This window comes from Natrix helvetica (genome assembly GCF_964273705.1).
Source record: "Natrix helvetica genome assembly, chromosome: Z".
NCBI lineage: Eukaryota > Metazoa > Chordata > Lepidosauria > Squamata > Natricidae > Natrix > Natrix helvetica.
This window is the reverse complement of record NC_138554.1, coordinates 116,333,407-116,356,182: the sequence shown is the minus strand read 5'-3', so window position 1 is coordinate 116,356,182 and position 22,776 is coordinate 116,333,407. Positions and strand designations below refer to the sequence as shown.

The 22,776-nt window shown below is 37.0% G+C and overlaps 2 protein-coding genes across 9 annotated transcripts in view; both read right to left on the bottom strand.

Moving 5' to 3' along the window:
* The window catches only part of ADAM22 (ADAM metallopeptidase domain 22), a gene marked incomplete at its 3' end in the record, with an annotated part of 169,159 nt that extends 155,242 nt beyond the window's left edge, over positions 1-13,917 (bottom strand). For all 7 annotated transcript variants that reach the window (XM_081969875.1, XM_081969869.1, XM_081969870.1 and 4 more), the window contains exons 1-2: positions 13,696-13,917; positions 13,113-13,273 (exon numbers count right to left, since the gene is read on the bottom strand). In XM_081969875.1, coding sequence (XP_081826001.1) covers positions 13,113-13,273; positions 13,696-13,774 — 240 coding nt within the window. In that variant the 5' untranslated portion in view covers positions 13,775-13,917. The remainder of the gene's footprint in view (positions 1-13,112; positions 13,274-13,695) is intronic.
* A 2,502-nt stretch (positions 13,918-16,419) lies between these two features.
* The window catches only part of DBF4 (DBF4-CDC7 kinase regulatory subunit), a 29,653-nt gene continuing 23,296 nt past the window's right edge, over positions 16,420-22,776 (bottom strand). The window contains exon 11 of one of the 2 annotated variants that reach the window (XM_081969866.1): positions 16,420-18,721. In XM_081969866.1, the coding sequence (XP_081825992.1) occupies positions 17,683-18,721 (1,039 nt within the window). In that variant the 3' untranslated portion in view covers positions 16,420-17,682. The remainder of the gene's footprint in view (positions 18,722-22,776) is intronic. The other variant, XM_081969865.1, reaches the window with a different exon arrangement.

Below are 22,776 nucleotides of genomic sequence, written 5' to 3'. Positions count from 1 at the left end.
GCTTGCAGAGTGCTCCTGGAGAGTGGTGGGGACAAAAAAGAGCAAAAACTGGTCTGTTTTTTGTCAAAAAAATTGCATGCATAGCCTTATGGAGGCTTATAGAGTGCTGCTGGGGGGGGGGGGTTGCTCGTTTCTTCCCTCCCCAGCCCCTAGCAGTTCTCTGAAAGCCTCCATAAAGGTATGCACATTTTGGTGAAGGGAGCGGGGCTTTGGGAGGCAAAAAATACTGTATTCGGTGTATAAGACGCACCCAGATTTCAGCCTCTTTTTTGAGGAAAAAAGGTGTGTCTTATACTCTGAAAAATATGGTAGTTCTCAGTCCAGGAGGAAAGCAAAATGCCTATCTGATAATGTGGAGGAAGTAACTGCAGCCACAGAGCCCAGCCAGTCCAACCCCACTTTTGTTCCAGCAAAATTCCCCACCTCCAAACCACCATGATGAAAAATGGGTGGTTTTCACATGTTTAGACATCATTATCCTCCTTGCCCAGCAGCATAGTCCCTTCTGCTGGCTGATAGCAACAGCGGCCTTCGCTGGCAGCATTCTTCCCATTGCAAGTTATGAGAGATATGCTTTCTGGCTGAATCCCACCCCTGGATTTGATGAATGAATCAACAAGTAATCAGACAAAGATGGTGGGAATATGCAGAATAACTTTACACAAACAAAAAGTAAGACCAAGCTGTAAGAGAAGAAGCTGACGTACCAAAAATGGAACCAGATATCCTGGAGGAGAAAGTAGTGTAGGCACACAATCAGTTGCTTAACCATAAAGCCCCAAGAGTTGATGGAATTCCTACTGAGTTGCTGATACCACTGCCAACAAAAGCACTGACAGCGCTTTGCCAAAGGGTATGGAAATGATCAAAAGAAAGAAAAAGATCAACATTTATCTCAATACCAAAAAAAAAAGTGATACGAAAGATTGTTACAAACAGTGGCCTTGATACCACTCATCAGTAAAATTCTCTTGAAAATAATCCAGCAATGTTTGAATCCAACCGCCAACAGAAAACTGCATGAGGTAAAAGCAGGGAGGTTTTTAAGGGAGAGGAACACATAATTATATTGCCAATCTACGTTGGATGATAGAAAAAGCAAAGGAATACCCAAAAGACCTCTATATGAGCTTCATTGATTGTACAAAAGTGTTCGACTGTGTTGACCATGGCAAACTCTGATACTGCGCCAAAAGACCTGGAAATATCACCTCACTACTTCCAGCTCATTCGGTCATCAGGCAGCCACTGTAAGAACGGAATATGGAGACACAAAATGGTTCAGAATTGAAAAAGGCATTTGGCAAGATTGCATCCTGCCACCTATACTGTTCAACATATGCATAGAAACTGTTATGAGGAATGCCCATTTGAATGAATCTACCATTGGGATTAAAATCAGTCTAGGAATATTAACAACCTCCGATAGGCAACATTGTTTGTGGAAAGCAAGGTGAATTTGGAATGATTAATCCTGAGAGTCAAAGATGAAAGTGAAAAAATTGAACTGCACCTTAACATCAAGAAAACAAAAATAACGACAACTGCAGAGAACATACAGGTCAGAGTGCAAATTGACAATGAGACCATCAAAATGGTAAAAGGATTAATTTTCCTGGGCTTAAAAAATTGACCAAAGTAGCAACCCTGAGATCAGAAGGTGTATAGCACTTGGAGGAACTGAAATGTCTGGCAGGAATAACATCTGTAAGAGTAAAGGGACCAGCCTTGTAACCAAATGCCAATTAATTAATGCATTTTTTAAAATTGCTACTAATAGCTGCAAAACGTGCTCTGAAAAAGGCATCTAGGACTGGGGTGGATGCCTTTGAACTGTGGTGCATTCTGGAGGTGACTATGACACATCCTATGGACTGCAAAAATAATAAACAAAGAAATCCTAGACCGAATGTCTCCAAAAATATAACTTGAAGCCAAGATCTCCAAACAGAGGCTGTCATACTTTGATCATGTTGTGAGAACTGACTCACTCGAAAAGTTAGTCATGCTGGGAGTGATCAGCATAAAAAAGAGAAGGGGCTGCCATACTATCCACTGGCTGGACACTATAAAGGACAATACCAGGATGACCATGGAGGAGCTGAAGGAGGTGATGCAAGACAGAAGGGCATAGAGAGTGCTGTTCTGTAGAGTGGCTGAGGGTCGGACACAACTGAATGGCTGACAATGGCAATGACAGTTATTTTAAAGTGAATGGGGAAGTTTAATTAAGATATGATAAAGTCAAAACTTGATGAGACTTTTGTATTCACATTTTCATTAGTTTTACAATGACTATAGAGGCACCCATTATCTGACCTGATTGTCGTCATCCAACATGTTCTCCATAACTCAGTATAATATTGGTCCTGATGCAAAGAAGAGTAACATATGAATGTTCTACATTGTATCTGGGTTTTTTTTATAATATTACTGGAATTTTTATATAGTTACCTCTAGTGAGATAGGTGGGTAGATAGATAGATAGGTAGGTAGGTAGGTAGGTAGGCAGGCAGGCAGGCAGGCAGGCAGGCAGGCAGGCAGGCAGGCAGGCAGGCAGGCAGGCAGATATTGCATGCTGCACAACCAACTGCTAAGTCATTGATGGTTGTCTCTCCTATTTTCTATATATCAAAATTGTGGAGAAGTAATTTAGGGTCAGTGACACATTATACATTATAAATTAGCCCTGCACTATGCTCTGCTGAATTTGCAATGCGTATTACTGTTTCCTTTCCATTTTATTTGTTATACGCATATCCAGCGTTGGAAAGAAATTCAATATTAGTGGAGGCAGTCAAAGAAGGCTACGACGGGCTTTTCCTGGAAATTTTTTTTCCTTTTTACTGAATTTGGAATTATATAGTAAATGTGACAGGTTATGAATTATGCAATTCTATGGGGTTATTTTATGGAATGCCAAGCTAATAAACAGCTGGACATTGTTATTCCTTAGGTAGTTTGATACATAGGTGTGTCAATACTTGTATGTGAATATATACACTATTTTTAAATAATATACATAGAAAGGAATTATTATGCTAATAAAAATTAGTCTGCAAATGTATTGATGCCACATGTAAGAAACTAGTTTCCTGCACTGAATGAACATTATGATACAGGGCTTCATTAGATAAGAATTGTATTAAGCTTGAGAATAAGCTGGATTTTATTTTAAACAAAAACACCATTTCTGGCTCTCTAAAGTCTATGTAACATAACAGATGTTTTTAAATACATTGATCAGGACAACTTTCATTCTCTGAAGAACATACAGATCAATGACAAAAACCACATTACATTTTTAATCCAGTGCAATATTCTTCTTGACCCTATAATTCCTGAACCTTTCTCAACATGTCTTCAATATAAAATCACCACTCATTTAATAAATAATTGCCTTTATTGCATAACAGATTTAATCATGCTTTTTTGTTCATTTTGACACTGCTGCTTTGATATCCAGTTGCCATTGACATACAGGCTGCAAGTGCAAACACCATTGTAGAGATTCTCCCTCCCCAGTTCCTTAAGTTTCCACTCCAAAATAGACTCACGAAAATTAAAATAAATTATACATTTATTACATTATTACACAGGTCTCCATAGGATGCCATCAGTTAAGCCAACATGATGGCCTGAAAGTTCAAATTTTGATCATACTGTTCTCAATCTTGACATTATTAATACAGTATTGAGATTTTAATCAGTGTAAAAACTAACATAAGATTTTAATTAATTTAAAGAGTGATATTTTCATATCTTCTCTAAAACCCAACATGAATGAATCCATTGAGTTAGATCAAGTCTACTTTATATTTTTAAACGATCCTTTCATTTATCACAAAAACCAAGATGCCATGACTATTACATATAACCAATGGTCCATAAAATTATCATTTTTCCAGACTGAACCTTTCATTGCATGAGCTGGTTGTAGTAGCCTCATGTTTAAGGATTAAGCTAAGCTTTGGAGAAAGGACTGTGAGTTAAACGGATATATTTATATTTCTTGACTATTATCCATATTCTGTAGACTGATCTTTTGTTTTGACCCTAGGTTTCTTGAGAGATACAGTGGAAATTGTTTGCATTTCTCCCAGAATAATTATTTTTGAAGCTTGGACATGGATCAAAAAGATCTAGAGAAATCAAACTCCCATTTCACTATTTTTTCTTTCCAGCAGGATCTTCCATATTCATAGTCGGACTTTAGGGAATTGATAAAAACATGACAAAAAGCAGAAATAGTCACCAACTTTAGAGATAATGTGAAAACAGAGAGTTGTCACTAAACAAAATCTATTGAATAAAACTATAATTAATATGCCTTCATAAATAAGATGTCTCCAGCAACATTACAGCTTGCTGACTTTAAAGCTATTTTCTACTGAGAAAACAAGGTAGGGTATTAAATTATCATCTTATTCACTGTAAACACTGGAATACAGCACATACAGTCATAAATTAAACTTTGGTGATGCATATACCACTTTGAAATTACTCCTTGCTAGAATTCATTACTAGAAAGCAGCAGTACGTCAGAAATTTTGAATAACTTAGAAGAAGTTGCTTTCATAAGAGAACATTTTTTTTCATACAAAGTCAAGATTCACAAGTTAGTTCTTAACTTACAACCACTGTTGCTAAGTGGGACAATTGTTAAATGAATTTTGCTTCATTATGTGCCCTTTCTTGCCAGAGTTGTTTTAAAAAATGAATTCCTTCACTTGATAAATTAGTAACACTAATGAAGTGAATCTGGATTCTCCATTGACTTTGCTTGTCAGAAAGTGGCAAAAAGATTATCACATGAACCTGGTATATTGCAACCATCATAAATATGAGTCAGTTGCCAAGTGCCTGAATTTTGATTACATGACCATGGGGATGCTGAAATGGTCGTCATTCCCTTTTTCACTGCCTTTATAATTTCAGTCACTATATGAACTGTTGTAAATTGAAGACTACCTGTATAGAGATGGAGCCTTTGCTGTTATTAACAGATAAGGTCTACAGTTAAAGGTAAGAACTTTTTCTAACATATACTACATATAAAACATAGATAGCTTGTTCCTTTAGAGTAGCAAATGGTATCACAAATGGAGTTTTAAATTTTCCAGATATATCTCTCTTAATTATTTACCAAAATTCCAACTATGTATCTGATCTCATTTCTTTGCAGCACTTTTAATCCAAGCAACAAACATTAAATAATCTTTAATGAAGAGCTACAAAGTGATTGTTGAAAGGTAAACAGAACACATCAGTTTTCAGAATGTTACAGCTCCCAATTTGTTTTTTATTTAATATTTTTTTTATTATTTAAATTATCTTGCCCACAATTTGCTGTACTTTTTTCAGATTAAATTTCCTTTTACGATATAAGGAACTCATTTGCTTTTACATTTCCACATAAGAAGCAATTAGAATTTATTTTATTTTCTGATGTGGCACTTACTCTTTTGAAGACCATACCATCTGAAATTAGATTTCACCCAACACTACTGGCCTTTCCTCTACTGGAAAGCTTTTAAACATGGTGGTTCTCCCAGACATAATGGTCGGAAGATTAGTTGGGCCCATAAACTGTTGTTAATTCACTGTTGCTTGGTTTATCCTCAGTTCCTTTACTCTTGGTAGTTTTTTGCTTTTTGTTACTTGTCATTTATATGGATGTATTAAACTGGCTGCCCGAAGTTATTGTTTCAATATAGGTGGCCATATAAAACAAAGGAATCAGTCACTTAATTCATATTCTAGTTTTTGTTCCAGAAATCAAGGTTCCATTTGTGGTGCTGCATCCTTCCATGTTTCCTTGAAACAATAAGTGTGGGGGGGCGACACCCAGGAGCAGGGCCTTCTCTGTGATGGGCCCAGCCCTGTGGAATGACCTCCCCCGTGACATCAGGATTATTTCCGATCTCCGCTCCTTCCGTGTACAGTTGAAGACCCACCTCTTTCAATTATCCGGCCTGGCTCGACCGTAATTTTGTCATATTCCTCCTGACTGTCTTTTTTAAATTTTACATTTTTATTGTATATTGGGTTTTTATTAAACGGGGTATGTTAATGGTTTTAATTTGTCTAAATGTTTTAATCTATTACCTCCTCCGTGCATGTATGTTTTTGTATATATGTATGTTTATATATGTCTTAGTGTACGCCGCCCCGAGTCCTGCCCGGAAAGGGAGCGGCTAATAAATCCAAATTTATTATTATTATTATTATAATCCTATAAAATGCGTTGGACTGAGACAGAATGGCTGGTTCCCAAAGTATTCCAAGAACTTCCTTGGCTAAGGATGGGTGAGAAACTGAATATCTCTGCTCCTAATCCAACCCCTTCACCACTACATCACATTGCTTTGTGAAATGATAGTGATCAATACTATAATATTTTTAAAGAATTATTATGCTTAATATTATAAACATGTGCAGCTAAAAAAACACCGTCTCACTTCTTCTGATACAATATTAATTAGAACACATACATTCAACTTGCTTCAGAACACTGGTCAACATTTACTTAACTACAAATATAGAAGCAATCAGTCAAAATGCCTTCAACTGGGCAGAAACCTATTGCATATGGTACAATATGACTATCAATTTTAAGCATTTAATGTTTGCATATAGTCAAGAAGACAGATGCACACCCAAAGCACTGACTAATACATGACATTTACCTGACAGGTAAAGTGAATATTTGCACCTGCATTTTGAAGCTATCACATAAAGTTGAAATGGCACCAGGGAATTGAAAAATGAACTCTTCCATCTGCTACCTCTGCAGCAAATATGCTGCTCCACTCCAATCTCTTTCCATTTTTTGACAAAAAATTGCTGTTTCCTAATGGAAATGCTAAGCTTAAATATTCAACTAAATATAGAGCACTTCCTGATCATTCAGACCGAAGCATCAGCCTGTTTCAGCTTTTCAGCTTGATCCTTCTTTAGTCAACCTCAACCCATGGAAAACATCAACTGCAATTGTGTTTTCAAAATTAATTTATGCAAGCAAATGGAAACATGCTTGTAGTTGTAGAAAATGGATCATGACTGTATTGATTGAATTGTAAGATAGTTTTTGAATGTGTAGCATTATATATCTATTATTTCCAAAACTGTAACTAATGTTCTTTGGATGAATTATCAAATTATTTAAAACAGTAAATATTTCCCTAAAAGTTTTTTTTAAAATACAGGAAAATAAGACAGTAAAATTGAATAAAATGTGCAGAAAACAGAAAAGCTGTTATTCCAGGGTTGAATATGCATTTAAATGAGAATAAATTGATTTAAAATGTCTGGTTTTTCCATTGCTTTCTCCTCCCTTTGTTACTCTTGTTGCTTGAAAAACTTGTCTGAGAAACTGCAGGCTTTCCTAAATAATCTAAGACAGATTTCTACAATCTCCCAACCTGATTTTAATGGCATCCATAGGACTGCAGGATCACAACAGTAAAATTAAGCAGCAAACCAACAATTTTCAGACAGTTGCTTGGAATGTTAAATTGCACTAAAAATAAAACAAGGGCTAAAATCAGTGCAAGTGAAACACACCTTTTTAGCCATTTTTAAAAGCTGATTTTCAGCTCCTCCAGGGTAACTTTTTCATTTTCTTGTTAGGGAAATTCACATGGTATGGTCAAAAAAGTCAAGATGATGGCCACAATGGTTTGATCAGAATTGTGTCTGATTTTTCAGTAGCATCTTAATGAGCATTGTGTGAAATTTTTTGACCCCATTTTGTGGACACCTCTTCACCGTGTATATATGCAGCCAGTACCAAGTGATGATGGGGAAATGATGAAATGTGAATTGCAACATGACACACACTCTGGCCTTTGCTGTTTGAGGCCCAAGCAAGATATAATGCACAGGTTAATATTCATCAGTCCTCCCATGATACTCATATCCCTTCAGTCCTCAAATGACCAGCAGTGCTAAGAAACTAAAGTATGCCTACTTCCCAATATAGGACAGGGGAGAAACAGATAAAATTAATCCCAGTAAATCATAAATATTTTTCTACATTAAAAAGATGGGTAAGTAGTCACATGCCACAAGAGAATGAAAGTGCATTATCTTTGTCACTGTGAGATTCCCACTAAAATCGTGGATTAAGAAGTCATCACAAGCATCAGATCCAGTAAAATGGTGCAGTACAGATTTGCATTAGGCTACTTGAAGCCAATTTTTCCTTAACTTATTCCAATACCTTTGGAATAAGCTTTCTGCAAAACTAAAGTCCTAGTAAGTCTGCTGATTTTTTTAAATGCACTAAAACTACATTTTAAAGTCAGCTTTTAAAGCAACCTGTTTTAATATTTCTGCATAATTATTTCATTAGAAGTATTATAAAGATTTTTAGTAGTCAGCAATATAATGGTTAAATAAATATCTGAACTGCATAAATATCTCTCCAGGCACATTCATTGTAAATGCAAGAGCAAATATCAACACCAATTTTAGGGTATCTGTTTACTTGAGCTTTACATTAGTGAAGTATCAAATTCAATCATACTAAGGGTAAGTAGTTCTTTTGTGCTCAGGAGCTATATTTTTCCTCTATTTTGTTTAAAAAGTAGGGAATGAAATCTAGTATCTCAAAAAGAGTGAATTTTGTGCTTGCTGGAGGGAATTAAAGCTGCATTAAAGTCAAAGAAGGAATTAAATCATGGCATTATATCTGGTGACTCCTATTTCATTATTTCCAACCAACAATCTGCAAGAATCACAACTGTTTACTGACACGACCAGAATTGCAAGGATCATGAGCTTCTATAACGTAACATTCTGGACAGCACCAGAATGCCTAGAGCTCTCAGATACTTCCTTTTATTAATTATTGAAATTCTGTGAAATTTTGTTAGCCTCAGTGTCAGCAAACCTGAGTTGGAAAAAGTTGCCAAACCTTAGTTCAGCATTACATTAGCAAGTCTTTTTACTGAACATAGCCAAGAATGAGATGGGAACTTTGCTTTAATCAATATTTGCCATATGATTTGGAGTAATAAATTGTGGTTAATCTCAATTGGGACCTATTTAAAAAGACTTTCCCCAATATGATGTGATACGCTTTCCCAATTTGATACTCTTTATGGTTTTGGGAGTACAAATTAATTTGCACTAATACGAATTACATTGTACATTATAAATTATACTACAATAGTAAATTGTAATACAAGTTCTCTCACACAAATAATCCGTGAGAATTCTGGGAGTTACTGTCTCAATATACATAGAACGCATCTGGTTACGGAAAGCTGATGTAATGGAATGTGCACCTGGAGAAGGGGGAAGGGTAATTCCCACAAGAGCAGTGCAATTTCCCAGGGAGGAGGCAGTGCATTCCAGAAAGAATCTCAAATTAAGAAACTGTACAGTCCCAAGCTTGATTGGGGAGAGAGAAAGAAGTTCAGGGTAGTAACACCTCAGAATCTCTAATGTTGGAGAGATTAACCTCTATTAGAGTAGAGAGTTATAACTTCACTCTGGCAAGATTCTATTTCTTAGGTATAAACAAATAAAGGATTGAACTTGATTGGATGTCATTGTGTCATCTTTGACTTTGAGCATGAAAGCAGGTTTGGCTCTAAATGAATACATAGAGATGTCCATGTAATTTTCTTGGGAACAATAAGTTTTACTTTCATGTAAGGTGGGCAGCAACAGAAATGTGATAGATAGATAGATAGATAGATAGATAGATAGATAGATAGATAGATAGATAGATAGATAGATAGATAGATGCAGGCAGGCAGGCAGGCAGGCAGGCAGGCAGGCAGGCAGGCAGGCAGGCAGGCAGGCAGGCAGGCAGGCAGGCAGGCAAACTGATTGTAGAGATGAACGGGAGAGAGAGAGTTACCACTGTTTTTTTCCATTTCTTTTTATTTTCCCACTAGCATGTGGTCTCATTTTCTAATGCAAGTACTCACTAGACCTGACCTGTTTAGCTTCTTTTGAAGGTTGGGTGATGGTATGTGAGAAAGATCTTGAAAAACAAAGAGATTCTGCCTGAGGAATAGTCAGGTAAGTGGGCACATAGCCCATAGCTGCTACCTCCTTCAGCAAACCCAGCACAAAAGTCACCTTGGTGCAATGTGGGAAACCTCGCTGGCCTGCCTATCGTAAACATTTCATATTGAGCAGTGAATGTCCAGAACTGATCCTGGCTACCTCTGAACTTCTCCAGGTTCAAGCTCCCATGGGAACGCAAGAATATTACCTAAACTACCATCTGTTGTACTGCCGCAGGTTGAGACAAATTCTGTCCAGCTGTTGCAGTTGTATCATGGCAGTCTGCAAATTGGTCATCTGTGCCTTCACTTGCTGCTGGCATTGCAACAACATAACTATCAGATCTTCAGCAGGTAGAGGAATTCCTTGAGGATCAGAGGCCATTCCTGAAGCTCCTTTCAGAAGAGATTATGAGACTTGCAAGACTGATGCCACCTTTCCAGATAAACCAAGAGGAAATAGAACTAGATGAGCTGCTCTATTTAATTGTAAGACTGCATTGACAGAATCTGCAAGTCTCTTGCTATCTCTTTTACAGTGTGAGACATTAAGGAGGATCCCTCCTCAGCTTCTTTCTCCACTTATTATGCAACCCCTTTAGGCTATGTCCCCTCTTACGTGCTGTTCCCCAGGCAGCATCTCTTTACCCCATTTCTTAGAATGTTTCTCACATAATACCATCACCATTATGTGCCTAGCTTTTATTTATTTATTTATTTATTTATTATTAGCGTTTATATACCGCCCCCTCTCCCGAAAGGGACTCGGGGCGGTGTACAGTCCGTATTAAAATACAACAGATTAAAACGTAGAAATAACTATATAAATACATGTATAAGAGGAGGGTAAAATATGCCAAACTGTACAGCTAATAAATAAATCAATACAAAAGTTTAAAATATCAAGTTAAATTTAAAACAATATCCCTCTAACAACCAGTAAGAATGTGTATGCCAGGAGGTAGACGTTAAAATTATGCCAAACCAGCCAGTCGGAACAGGTGTGTCTTCAGTTTCTGTCGGAAGGAGCGGAGGTCAGTAGTGGTTCTAATATCGGGGGGGGGAGGTCATTCCAGAGGGTTGGGCCCATCACAGAGAAGGCCCTACTCCTCGGTGTCGCCTGTTGGCATTGCCTCGTGGACGGCACCAGGAGAAGGCCCTCCCTGTGAGAGCGGATTGGCCGCAGGGATGTATGTGGGAGGATGCGATCCCGCAGGTAACTAGGCCCTATGCCATGGAGCGCTTTAAAGATGGTGATCATCTTTTTGTTGTGAATATTGACTTAAATTACTGAATTAGGAACATAATTGCTGAAATTATATGGAAATTATATATTTTAAGTACCATAAGGCAAAACATTTGTCAAAATAATCTGACTAGCAAGAGTAGCAATGTTATTTGATAGATCTATTTCTGGTTCAAAAATCTTACTCAGAGCATAGTCATCAATACCTCCACATCAACCTGGAATGGACTGCTTCAAGTTTCAATTATGGGCCCACCACTTACCTTGAGTTGGATAAAAACATTACAAATCTGCAAATGACACAGGGCTTACAAGTCCTACTATTTTTACTTCGAAGTCTTTTTGATTAGTTTAGAATTAAAGGAGATGTTTCAAAGTTTCATATTGCTCTTTGTTCTCCTGATTTATTTAATTTAATTTTACAAGAGCTTATGACTACTCTGGTTAGGACCATCACTGATGGGCTTATAAGTCCAGTAAATAGATTTATGTCATGTACATTTGTCTCTTGCAAACTAAATATGAATAATTATAACAGAAAAACTTGAATTAAATTTTTAGACTAACTTTGACAGCATAAATTCTAGACCTATGCAACATTCACAGTGTTTCTCACATAGCAGCCTTTTTACAGCAGGATCTTTTCCTGGGATCACAGTGTAAAACTTGTGCACAGGGTGTGCATACACACACACATTGAGGCGCTCTTTCCCTTTGGTTTTAAGAGCTACACAATCCTAAAATTATTCAGTTTTAACTTTCTATGTAATCCTATGTAAGCTTGGAATGAAATAGTCATTCAGTGGGGCTGACTATTTTTCAAACATAATTTAGAATTTCAATCTTAAAACAACACAATATTATGTGGGACTATTTAAAAGAAAATTGCATTCAGTTCAAGGATACTTCCTTGAGTTAAACATATAAAGGATTGAAGATTGAATAAATAAAAAAGTTGGTTTCAAATAGGATTCTGAGTATCAAAATCTTCTTTTAAACTTCCTTAAAAACTAAGCCCTCAAATACATTCCAGATGAGAGGAAATCATAAGCATTTTATATTCAAAATGAGATCATGAATGCCTCTGTAATTCAAAGAAGCAGAGATTTCTGTGGAAGTTTAATGCTCTTAGAGAACATCCTGTCTGGAAGTTAGGGAAGGCTTAGCCAATCATTGATTAGAAGCACTTGAGAAAGCTTTCAATGAGCACCCAGAGGTCCCCCAGGATTGCTTTTAGGTAGGACAAATGTATATTGCTGCCAAATCCAAATCCATCTCGCTGAAAATGCATATTTCTGTGCAGATAGTTACATTTTCACAAGTGACACAAACAGGCTCTTTCTCTCTCTCACACACACACACACACACACACACACATTCATGCTGAACACCTCTCTCATCTGAAGGTTTATTTTTTCCCAGTAGCATTCCTGCCATGAAATTCCAAAGTTCAATCAATCTCGATTTAAAAAAAAAAAACCATCCTCATTCAATGCATTTCTTTAGATACATGAAAAGACTGTAGTGTTCCTAACTTCAAGATGCAGCAGGGAGAAAGGGGAGCTTAGTTCAGTCTCAATTCATTCAGACAACACCTGGCTTCGGGAGGTGGGGGGGGGGGGGGGAAGGAAGGCTGATCTCGGATCGCTCTCTGGTGGATAGATGGCTATATTTCCCTCCCCGCGTGCTGCAATTTCTATGCACGGCGCATCAGGCGCGGAGTCGCGTTTTGGAAGAGTCCACCGGCGCCGCCTCCTCCCAAGCGCCCGTCTCCGGGCAACAGAAAATCCCAAAGAGCAGGCGGGCCTCTGGCTGCCTACTCCGCCGCTGGCGTCGCTTACCTGCTTCCCAACAGAGCCGCGGCCGATGCGAGTGTCGAGCAGGTCGTGAGGAGTTTCGTTGCCTTCACTGGCACTATAGAGGAGCCGAAAAGGGACGCTCTTCTGCCTTTCCCTGAAGCGATCCGCAGCCTTCCTCTCCATCTCAGTCAACAAGGTGTCTCCTGGGGGTGGGGAGGGGGGGGAGACGGTAGCGGTCAACCAATTCCAGCTGGAAGGGTTCATAACGACGACCCTCGGTTACGGGGTGCGGGTGGAAAAATGGGGCAGCTGCTTTCCACTCCGGAGACAGAAAGCAAAGGCCAGCTGCATCTTACATACACACAGTGCGTGTGTACGTGTGTGATATTTGCCATGAGCTTCCTTCCCACACGCGCGCACGGCACGCAGCTAACCCTGGTTTCTCTCTCTCTCTCTCCCGGGCCGGCGGCGCCTGGGATGCTGCACACTGCAGCGCCGAGAGTCACCTAAACCCGCGAAGACGAGCTCCTGGCAAGGCGAGCTCTCCATACCCCGGCAGGTCCAGCAAACAGCGGCAGCCGTTTTCTCAGCGGCAGCTGCCGGGCGAAGGTAAGGAGGTTCTTACCTGCGCGGCCGCAGCGAGCTTTCGAGGGCATTCCGACGGTCCAGAGCATCCAGGCGAGCAGAGGAGCCGCGATGTGCATGGCTGGCTCTTGGGTGAACTGGCGAGAGGAGGAAGGTGAGCTGCCCGCGAGAAGCGAGGATCACAAGGCGAGAGGCAGAGGAAAGGAGCTCCTACGGCCAGGCTGCTGCTGCTGCTGCTGCTGCTGCTGCGAGCGGGAGAGACGCCTCCTCGCCACCGCCTCAGTGCTGCATTGTGTGCCGCCGGCTTCCGCTCGCGTCGAGAGCTTTTACTGCATTGGGTATCTTGCTGTATCTCAGAGCCTTCAAGCTCCTCCCTTCTCGCTTTCCTTCTCAGCTCCAGGCGAGGGGATCCACGGTCGGACGAGCTGTCTTCCTTTCTGCATCCCTCTGCCTCCGATCTGGAGAAAGAGACCCAATGGCTGGGAATGTATCTGTATTGGGGGGGGGGGGGTGACGGCAAGAGAGGGAGAATCTGAAAAATGCATTTACTTAAATTCGGGTTAAGGGGACGGGACGTCGAGCTACACCGACTATTCTCCTATCCTATGCACATAATATTTTCGTTGAAGTTAAGAAATTATTTTTCAAGCTAATGTGGAAACAGCAAGCCAAATACTGTAAATTGTGGTAACAATCCAAAGGGTTACTAAATCTTGACATAATACATCCTGTTAAGCCACAATGTCATTTGCTTGCTGCTGGAAGTGGGTTCCAGCCACTGTATTGCACAAATCATGATTTAGCATCCAATTTGTGGTTGATACAAACCATAATTTGGTGCAAGGTGTGAACCCACCATGTCAAATAAAAGTTCAATTATTACTGGAAATGGGTATTATGCTCATACTTACATCATAATGTAAGCTGCCCAGAGTCGCTTCAACAGTGAGTTAGATAGCATATACATTTAATAAATAAGTTACAAGCAGTACAAATGAAATGGTAAACATTTTGAGAAAAGCTTCATTAGTTTTCTTGGCAGTCCAAATGGAAACTTAATGTACTTCACATGAAATGTGTAAAAGGAAATTAAACATTCCTGAAAATAGATTAGGAAGCTACTTTTGACAGAAACTCCTGGAAACCTCCTCTTCACATTAGTCGGGTTCAGACATTACTACAGTTCATTTTGCAAGTTTATAGGTTGCTCAAGTACTTTTGTAAAAAATCACAATTGGTTAGATTGCATGAAGATGTTGTATGGACCAAAGCATGTTGTGTTTTATAGAATTGTTATGTGGTGCCTCAAATGTTCACTCATTTTTATTTTAGTCTATATTATTTTAATGAGTTATGGGGAATATTCATTGCTCACCCGAGTGATGTTAAGTTGGGCTATTATATGAATTTTCTAAAATAAATATTGTGCTAAAACTAGACAAATTACATGTCTTATTTGACGCGTTAGTGTAGCCAACAGTTTAGCTTTATGTAGCACCAGGTCACTGTTGTTTTCAAAATGAACTAGTTAAAAATTATGACCTGTCTTAAACTAGGCAGCCATTATAGATTTTATCTCTATGTCATTCATAAACTATTACATGTTTAATATGATTCTCTGGACAGTATATCTTCCAGAGTTCCTAACCAGACAACATATAAAGAAAAAATGCTTAACATGTTTGTTTTAAATGCCATTTTCTAGAATGGTAGTTGTGTTTTTTACAGCCCATAACACTATTGAACTTACAATATATTTAGAAAGACACAATCAGAAGAAAAGTTGAGAACACGTGTTGAGAACATGTTGAGTTAGAATTTTCTAACATTCCAGATGTTGAAATTGAACTCTATGTGACAGAAATTGGGATGAAGTAATTAATTTGCTCCAAGAACACTAATTTATAATCCAGGAAGCCTTTTTATCCCCTTCAGGTCAGAAGGTAATCATAACATCTGGGACATTCAAAACTATTCCACTTTACAGGCAAGGAACCAAAACTAGAAACTTACAAAAATATAAATATAGCTTTCTCAATTTAGACAATGCTTAAATATTTCTTTGCTAGTTGGCAGGTAGATTAGATTTAGGATTAGGATCTATCTTGAAACCATAACTGTGTGTCATCAATGATTCAACATGCAATTAGATGCTGTTTTAAGGTACATTCTTTTCATAACTTGAATGTCAAGATGGGGAGATTGCAGTTGATGCAAAAATTAGTCCAATACATCTAATAGATTAGTTAAATGCGCTGGAAGTAGTTTAGAGAAAAAGCATGTTAGTTCGCTTAGGAAAAAATCATATGAATAGGTTATGATTTATGATGGTATTTTATGGTTATGATCATGATTTATCACTTGTTGCTTGCATGTACTCTGAGAGCTTATGCACCAGAGACAAATTCCTTCTGTGTCTAATCACAGTTGGCCAATAAAAAAATTCTGTTCTATTGTTCCAAATAAAGAAGATATTCTATTGTTTTGATTTAATCAGATTGCGTGTCCAGTTCTGGCACCACAGAGTTTAAGAATGCGGGTAAATTAGAAGAGATTAATAAATATTGGAAATGAGAAACAAATTTTACAAAAAGATGGTGAGAACTGTGTACTCAGAAAAAAGGCAGGGAGGAAGAAAAATGAAATAGCTTTCTTCAAGTACAGTATCCAAAGAGATTTGTATTCTACTTTTATTTTTTATAAATAGCTCAAAGTAGCAAATTGGATACTTAACATGTCTCACAAAAAACCCTGTAGCATGATTTAGGCTGAGGACCTGGTGCCTTAACTACTGGATCAAACTGGTTTGTTCCACATAAGGCAGCCATAATTTGTTTACTATTCCAAAGTCAAGACCCAAGAAATGATGGGAAATAACAAAGGCAGATGCTGGTTCAATATTTTTTATTTTTAAAGCAAACTAGGAGAGGTCATCACTATTAAAACCAATTATCAAAAATAATCTTTCTTAACCTTCTGGTGTATGGATTTTAATTTTCAGAATTCTCGAACAGTATTGCCATTTTCAAGAATAAAAGTCGACGCACCAAAGGGTGGGGAAAGCTTCACTTTTCTCAATACCTTCCAGCAGAGGCAATACAGATAGTGCTCAGAATGTTTTATGTTGGACTACTGCATTAAGGCACAATATCCGTTTCCCTAGCCTTAAGATTTGCTTTTGTTCTCAAAAAAGAGCACATTTGTGTTCACAAAAAGAAAAAAAACCCATTGTGAACAGTTATTCTAACTGGTTCAGATAGCTTAAACCAAAGTGTTTTTTTTCTTATCCAGCTTAATTGAATCTTCTGGCTCCAAGATTGATATTTTAACAGCCTCAAAATTTCAACCACTGTGATGGAGAGTAAACTCTTCTAAGCATTTAAATACAGGGAACTGTGTATGTCATTTCCTGTTCTTTAGCTAGGCATTTAGCCAGTTTTAGAAGCTGACTCCAAATTGCTATATCCTAATTCTCCATTACAGTAAAATCTCAATTTAACTGACGATTTAGGGGAAGGGAGGGCTTGTTACTTAGGGATGTCTGTTAAATCCAAAAGTATGCCATTAACTAGAATTTATTCTATCTGTATAATGACCTCTTACACAAATGACAAACAATATAAATATAATTTAATATACATTTAAGAGCCTTGTTCAAATTACTTGGCATTTAAGGGACTTACTTTGGATGCCTAAATGAAAATGTTGTCCATTGCATATGAAAATCACAGAATTGGTATTTTACTACAACATATATTCTACTCTAGAATATATGTGCTAAGTCAAGGCAACAAATGCCTCCAGTAAATTATATATGTAAATAGAATCTTATGAGAATTTATTTATTATAAGGATTCCGTGAGAGCTTTCTGTCTGCAGTTAGTGAATTAATGAATAGCAGGCCCAGATGGAATAATATGCATAGTGTCTAAACAATCATTATTATAATCATTTATTATAAAAACACATTCACATTTTTTTCAGTTTGCACGTTTATTCTATACCCATTGTTTTAAATAAAGCAACATTAAAATTCAGTAAATGGTGATGAAGAGACAGACGTAGAAAACAAAGACCAGAGGGCATCTGTATGCTGGTCTTCCCAACTATTTTTCATTAAACTTGAATCTTTGTTCTCTTGCATACTTGAAAACCCTCTAAAATCTGAATTTGCATCACTGGTCTGAAACAACTGCAACATAGCTTGGGTTGATGAGCTTTGTTCATTTGTTTCTTCCAGAACAGGTGGCTTCTCTGCGTGCTGTAAGCATAATTCCATATTTTGTTTCTGATTTCCTTTTTTATTCCATTCTATGGAATGTATGACATTTTTGTTGGGTTTTATTTTAGGTGAGCTTTGTATATTAATGTCTGTCAACAAAACTGGATCCTTGTTTGCAAGAAAACTATGGGATGGCTTTTCTGACTCTAAAGCAACTGAAAGTTCTCTTGGAAAATGGCTTGCCACATTACAGTCAACAAATTCTTGGTCAATTGGTAAATGAGTAGTTACTTTCTTCAAACATTTTGCTGGCAGAAGAACTGCATTACTCAATTTTCGTTTTGACTTTAATGTGTTATTTCTTTCACTGTACTCAGATGCTTGGATCTGAGTATGTAGTGAGTTTAGATTTGCTGACAATCCCAATGTATTCTGTCTTGATAGTGGCTCATAGTGTTCATAAATTTCTGGCAAGTTTTTCATATATGCTGTACTTTCTTTTGGAAGATGTAGCTGTACCGAATTTGTTGATAAAACTAATTCTTTCAAGTTTAAATTTTTAGGTACTCTGGTTTTTTCAGTATTGCCATTTAGTTTTCTTGATGTTTCTGAAGAACAGAAGGTGTGATAGGAGCAAACAGAACATGAAGGTTCAGAGGTAAAATGGTTTTGTGTAGACTTAGTATATCCATCTATGTGTTCAGAACCTTCTTTCAAGGTTTCCATTGCCATGCTTTCCCGAGAATACCATCTCAATGGAATATCTCGTCTCATCAGTCTTTCTTTCAGTTCGTCTTTTTTTGTTCCAATGAGAGGAGCAAACTGTCCAACATTACATTTGCGCCTAAAATTAAAGAAATTAATATAAGTAAAAATTAAGAACGATTCTTTTACTGTATGAACACGAGGTAAGTAGTAAGTCAATAATGATACAGATCAATTGTCAAAAGGTTACTTCAGGTTTGCAATTTACCACAAACTTGGTTGCCTATGGTAAATATTATCCCGAGAGTATGCACAGGATAAATTATTTAATTAGCTGCATTCTGTTCTCAAAAAGGAAGCCAAAACTTTTAAACTGAACTGTATTCCTTTTTCTTTATTGGCATTAAAAAGAGCAACAAAAATAGCTTGCCAAATGTGCAATTAGAAATAACACCTATACCTATTCCCCGATTTCTTAAACTAAAAACATTAGCAGAGAATTTTTAATAACCTTGCAAATTACAAAGCAAAAAACAAATAACAGAATACATTTTAGAATCAATTCGCTTCAGCCTTAAAAATACCAAGTTATTATTTTCCACATTGTATAATAAATTTCATACACTAGGAAACCTATGCATAGTTTAAAGGTCATGTAGACTTCTTTCATGCAAAGTAAATATATCTATATATTTCAAAATATTGTATTAGATTTGAACCATTATATTCATAAATAATAAAGTGCATATTAAAATTCTCTGCTGTCTGACAGTAGCAGAAGGTGTAAAATTATTTTAAACTATATATTAGCAATTTCCAACATCTGGGAATATAGGAATAATTGACAAAAATATAATAATTTGTGGCTAATGGCTAGATTGATCTTTCTTAATAAAACTAAATATATTAATAATCTTTCTCATCATATTAGCAGAAGTGTTATATATTTCACAAATAATATATGCAGAATGCAGGAATTTGGAAAACCTAATAAAATAGATGTGGTCAGTGATAATTTTGGAGAGAGTTTCCTTAAGTTTCAATAGCTGCCCTGTGCTAAAGTTACTGCAAATACAGCAGATTGACTTGGGACAAAAAGGTCAATGCAAATTCTCAAATTTGAATTACTGAAATCAACTCCAGTAAATTTTGGCTACTTTTAAACAACTGCAAAAGTATATATCCCATCCATATTATGTATTGAATAATTATTAGCACAGAAACCATTACACTTAGAATGCTGTTTACTCCTTTATAAATAAAATAAAAATGTCAGACATTATATCTTTTTGTCGTTGTTCCAAGGAAGTTTCTCTGAAAATGGCATGCTGAGTGGTGAGTTGATATTTTCCTCCTGCTGACAAACAGCTGCTTTTACTGCCAAAACTAATTCTTTATCGGCGTAGTCCCTCAGGTTCGATGGGACAAACTAGGAATGACTCAAGATAACCGTCAGAGGACTTTGTATCTACTTGGGAAGAGGAATCTTGCCGTTCTCAGCTGGAGTAGAGTGGGTTGGTCTCCCTGTTTTCCTTTCAGCTGTTTGCTTTTTTACCTTGTTTTACCTGAATGTTTACCTTTTCTTTTTCACTTTCATCTTCAAATTCATTGCTTTATTTTGGAGTTCTGAACCACTTACACTTTCAACTCATGGAAGTTAACAGTGAGGACACTCATTTGTGTAGTGAAAATAATCTGATTTGATTTGCATTTACATTGGATTTTTATTACAAGGATTTTGCATTCCATTAGTTTTTTTTAAAAAAAGCTTTGGTTTTATTTCTTTTAACCTCTTGACAGAAACTTCCTTTTTTTCTATTCATTTTTTAATTGTGGGAAATATTATCTCAATTTTTTCTTTGGTCATTCTGTTATGTATTTCTATTGTCCTTGAGAGGAACTATTTAGGTTTTGATTTGAAAGCTCAGCTACAAGAGAATTTTGGATTATGTTAAAATGGAAACTACAATTAATTAAGGCTTTTGAATATTATACGTCATATATTCCTTACAATGCCCATAAAGAGAGATATAAAAGAAAGTCAAGAATCAGATCAATTTAATGTTAAAGCCCTTTGGGAAGCCTTTTAAAAATGCTTTTAAACTTACAAATTAAAATTAAAAATCTAGATAAGATGTTTGATAACAATGGTTTTAAATCAAAGATGGCTCTCAGATACAGATAACAGCAGTTAAACCAATCTTATAATTGGATGGATTGGAATCTAATTTGTTGCTGGCAGATTTGAAGGAGGAGCCTAGTTTAAGAATTGCAGGCTGAAAGAGGCATGAATTCAAAGATCTTAGAGATGACAGAATCAATGAGTGATAGATTGGATTTTAAGATGATTGATGGAAATTGGGAAATTGATTTATTATATCCAATTAGAAAACAATTTCAAGAGTTGTTGCATTTACACTTGTGGGAAGATTTTCTGAACAACAAATGCTGCAAAGATAACTTTCAGGAATGAGATGCAAATGTTGGGAAAGATTTCAGTAAAAAAAAAAAAAGCTTTATTATTAAGAATCAATCAAGGATATTTGATCCCGAGATACTGATCGTGGTGGTTTATGGCAGATTGGAGGCTGTTATGGACTTTCTATGAGTTAAATACAATAATAGATTGTTAACAGAAGGCTTTGAAGTTTAACTTTGCTGATGGCTTTATCTGTTAGTTGTAGTTTTTTATATAGCAGATAGATGCCAAGTAAAATTGATTGGATAAACAGAGCTGTAAACATTCAAAAATTGTGGGCTTGTTTCACAAGGGGGGGAGGGGGAGAACTGTTATTCTTGAAATATATTTAACATTATTCAATGGGGGAAGAGCAAGCTAGGTATATGTGGGTTTATTAAGGACATTTTTCATCTCTTTAGTTTTGCTTGGTTTTGTACTTTTTTCTTTTGGGGGGGGGTCTGTATTTTAAATTTGTGAATAAAATAAACGATTACTGGAAAAAAAGAATACGCACATACGCCTATGTCTCTCTCTGTGTATCTATATGTGTATGTACCTATCTACAGCAGGGGTATCAAACTGGATTTCTTCAAGGGCCAACCTGGATGGCCTCCTGCAGCACTTTGGTGGCCAAAACGGGCTGCGTGGGGCAGTGTGCAGCTCCCACGTGGCTTACTTTTAACCTTGACAGCTTCTTGCAGCACTTTGCCAGCCAAAATGGGGGGAGGGGGGAGAGGACCCTCCCTGTTTTGGCTCCCAGAGACACCATGGACGATTCTTTGCTATTTCCTGGCTGGCCCTGCAGGCCAAATTTAAACACTCCTGATCAAGCCTGAACTGACCTGCGGTCCTTGAGTTTAACACCCCTGATCTATAGCTATCTGTCTGTCTGTCTGTCTGCCTGCAGACTGGCTGAAATTAATATGAAACATAATAGGTGGTTACTGTGTCTCAAACAAATGGATATATGGTTTTTAACAAATAGTTTTAAGCAATTTTAAAACAATACTTCTATAAGTAAACATAACAACACATTATAAGAGAACCTTTAAAGAACAGGGGGAAAGTATCAAGATATGTTAAGGAACTTTAAGATCTGAAATAGGCCACAACAGAGCTTAGAATTTGAGATCATTCTCATGTAGTTCCTTGCTCCGCTTTCAAAGAGTCAAGACAGAAAAAGAACTAAGAGGATGAGAAATAGCAATAATTGATTGAAATATATAATAACTATATATAGTACTTAGGACTCAAAAAATCCACCTTCAACTCCAAATGTCCTGATATTTTTGTAGAAAAAGGACTACCATGTTAAGCTCAATGTACCATTTTTCTACAATGGAGCCATGAAATGTGAAAGTGGCACATAATCACAGTTATTCCTGAGATAAGATCCTCTATCAGTGAAGCCTCTTAATTGTTTGTGGAAAGACAAATGTAAGGGAAAAAATAGGTTATTGTTTTCAAATATATAAATGTCTATGAGTGAGTAATTTCACTAGATTTCCACCCAGTCATTGCTATTTTTGGCCTATATTTTCTATTTTTGTTGGGGAAAAAATCCTTAGATCAGGCAATAAGTTTAGAATGACTTATTCTGAGATTTCTGTCTATCCCCAGTGATATACTGCATCACTAGTGATCCAAGAGTCCACGTGTGTTGCTATAGTGATGTAAAATGACAATCTGCTCTTCTTTTTTTCATATGCTTTGTTAGATTTAGAAAAAGTTGT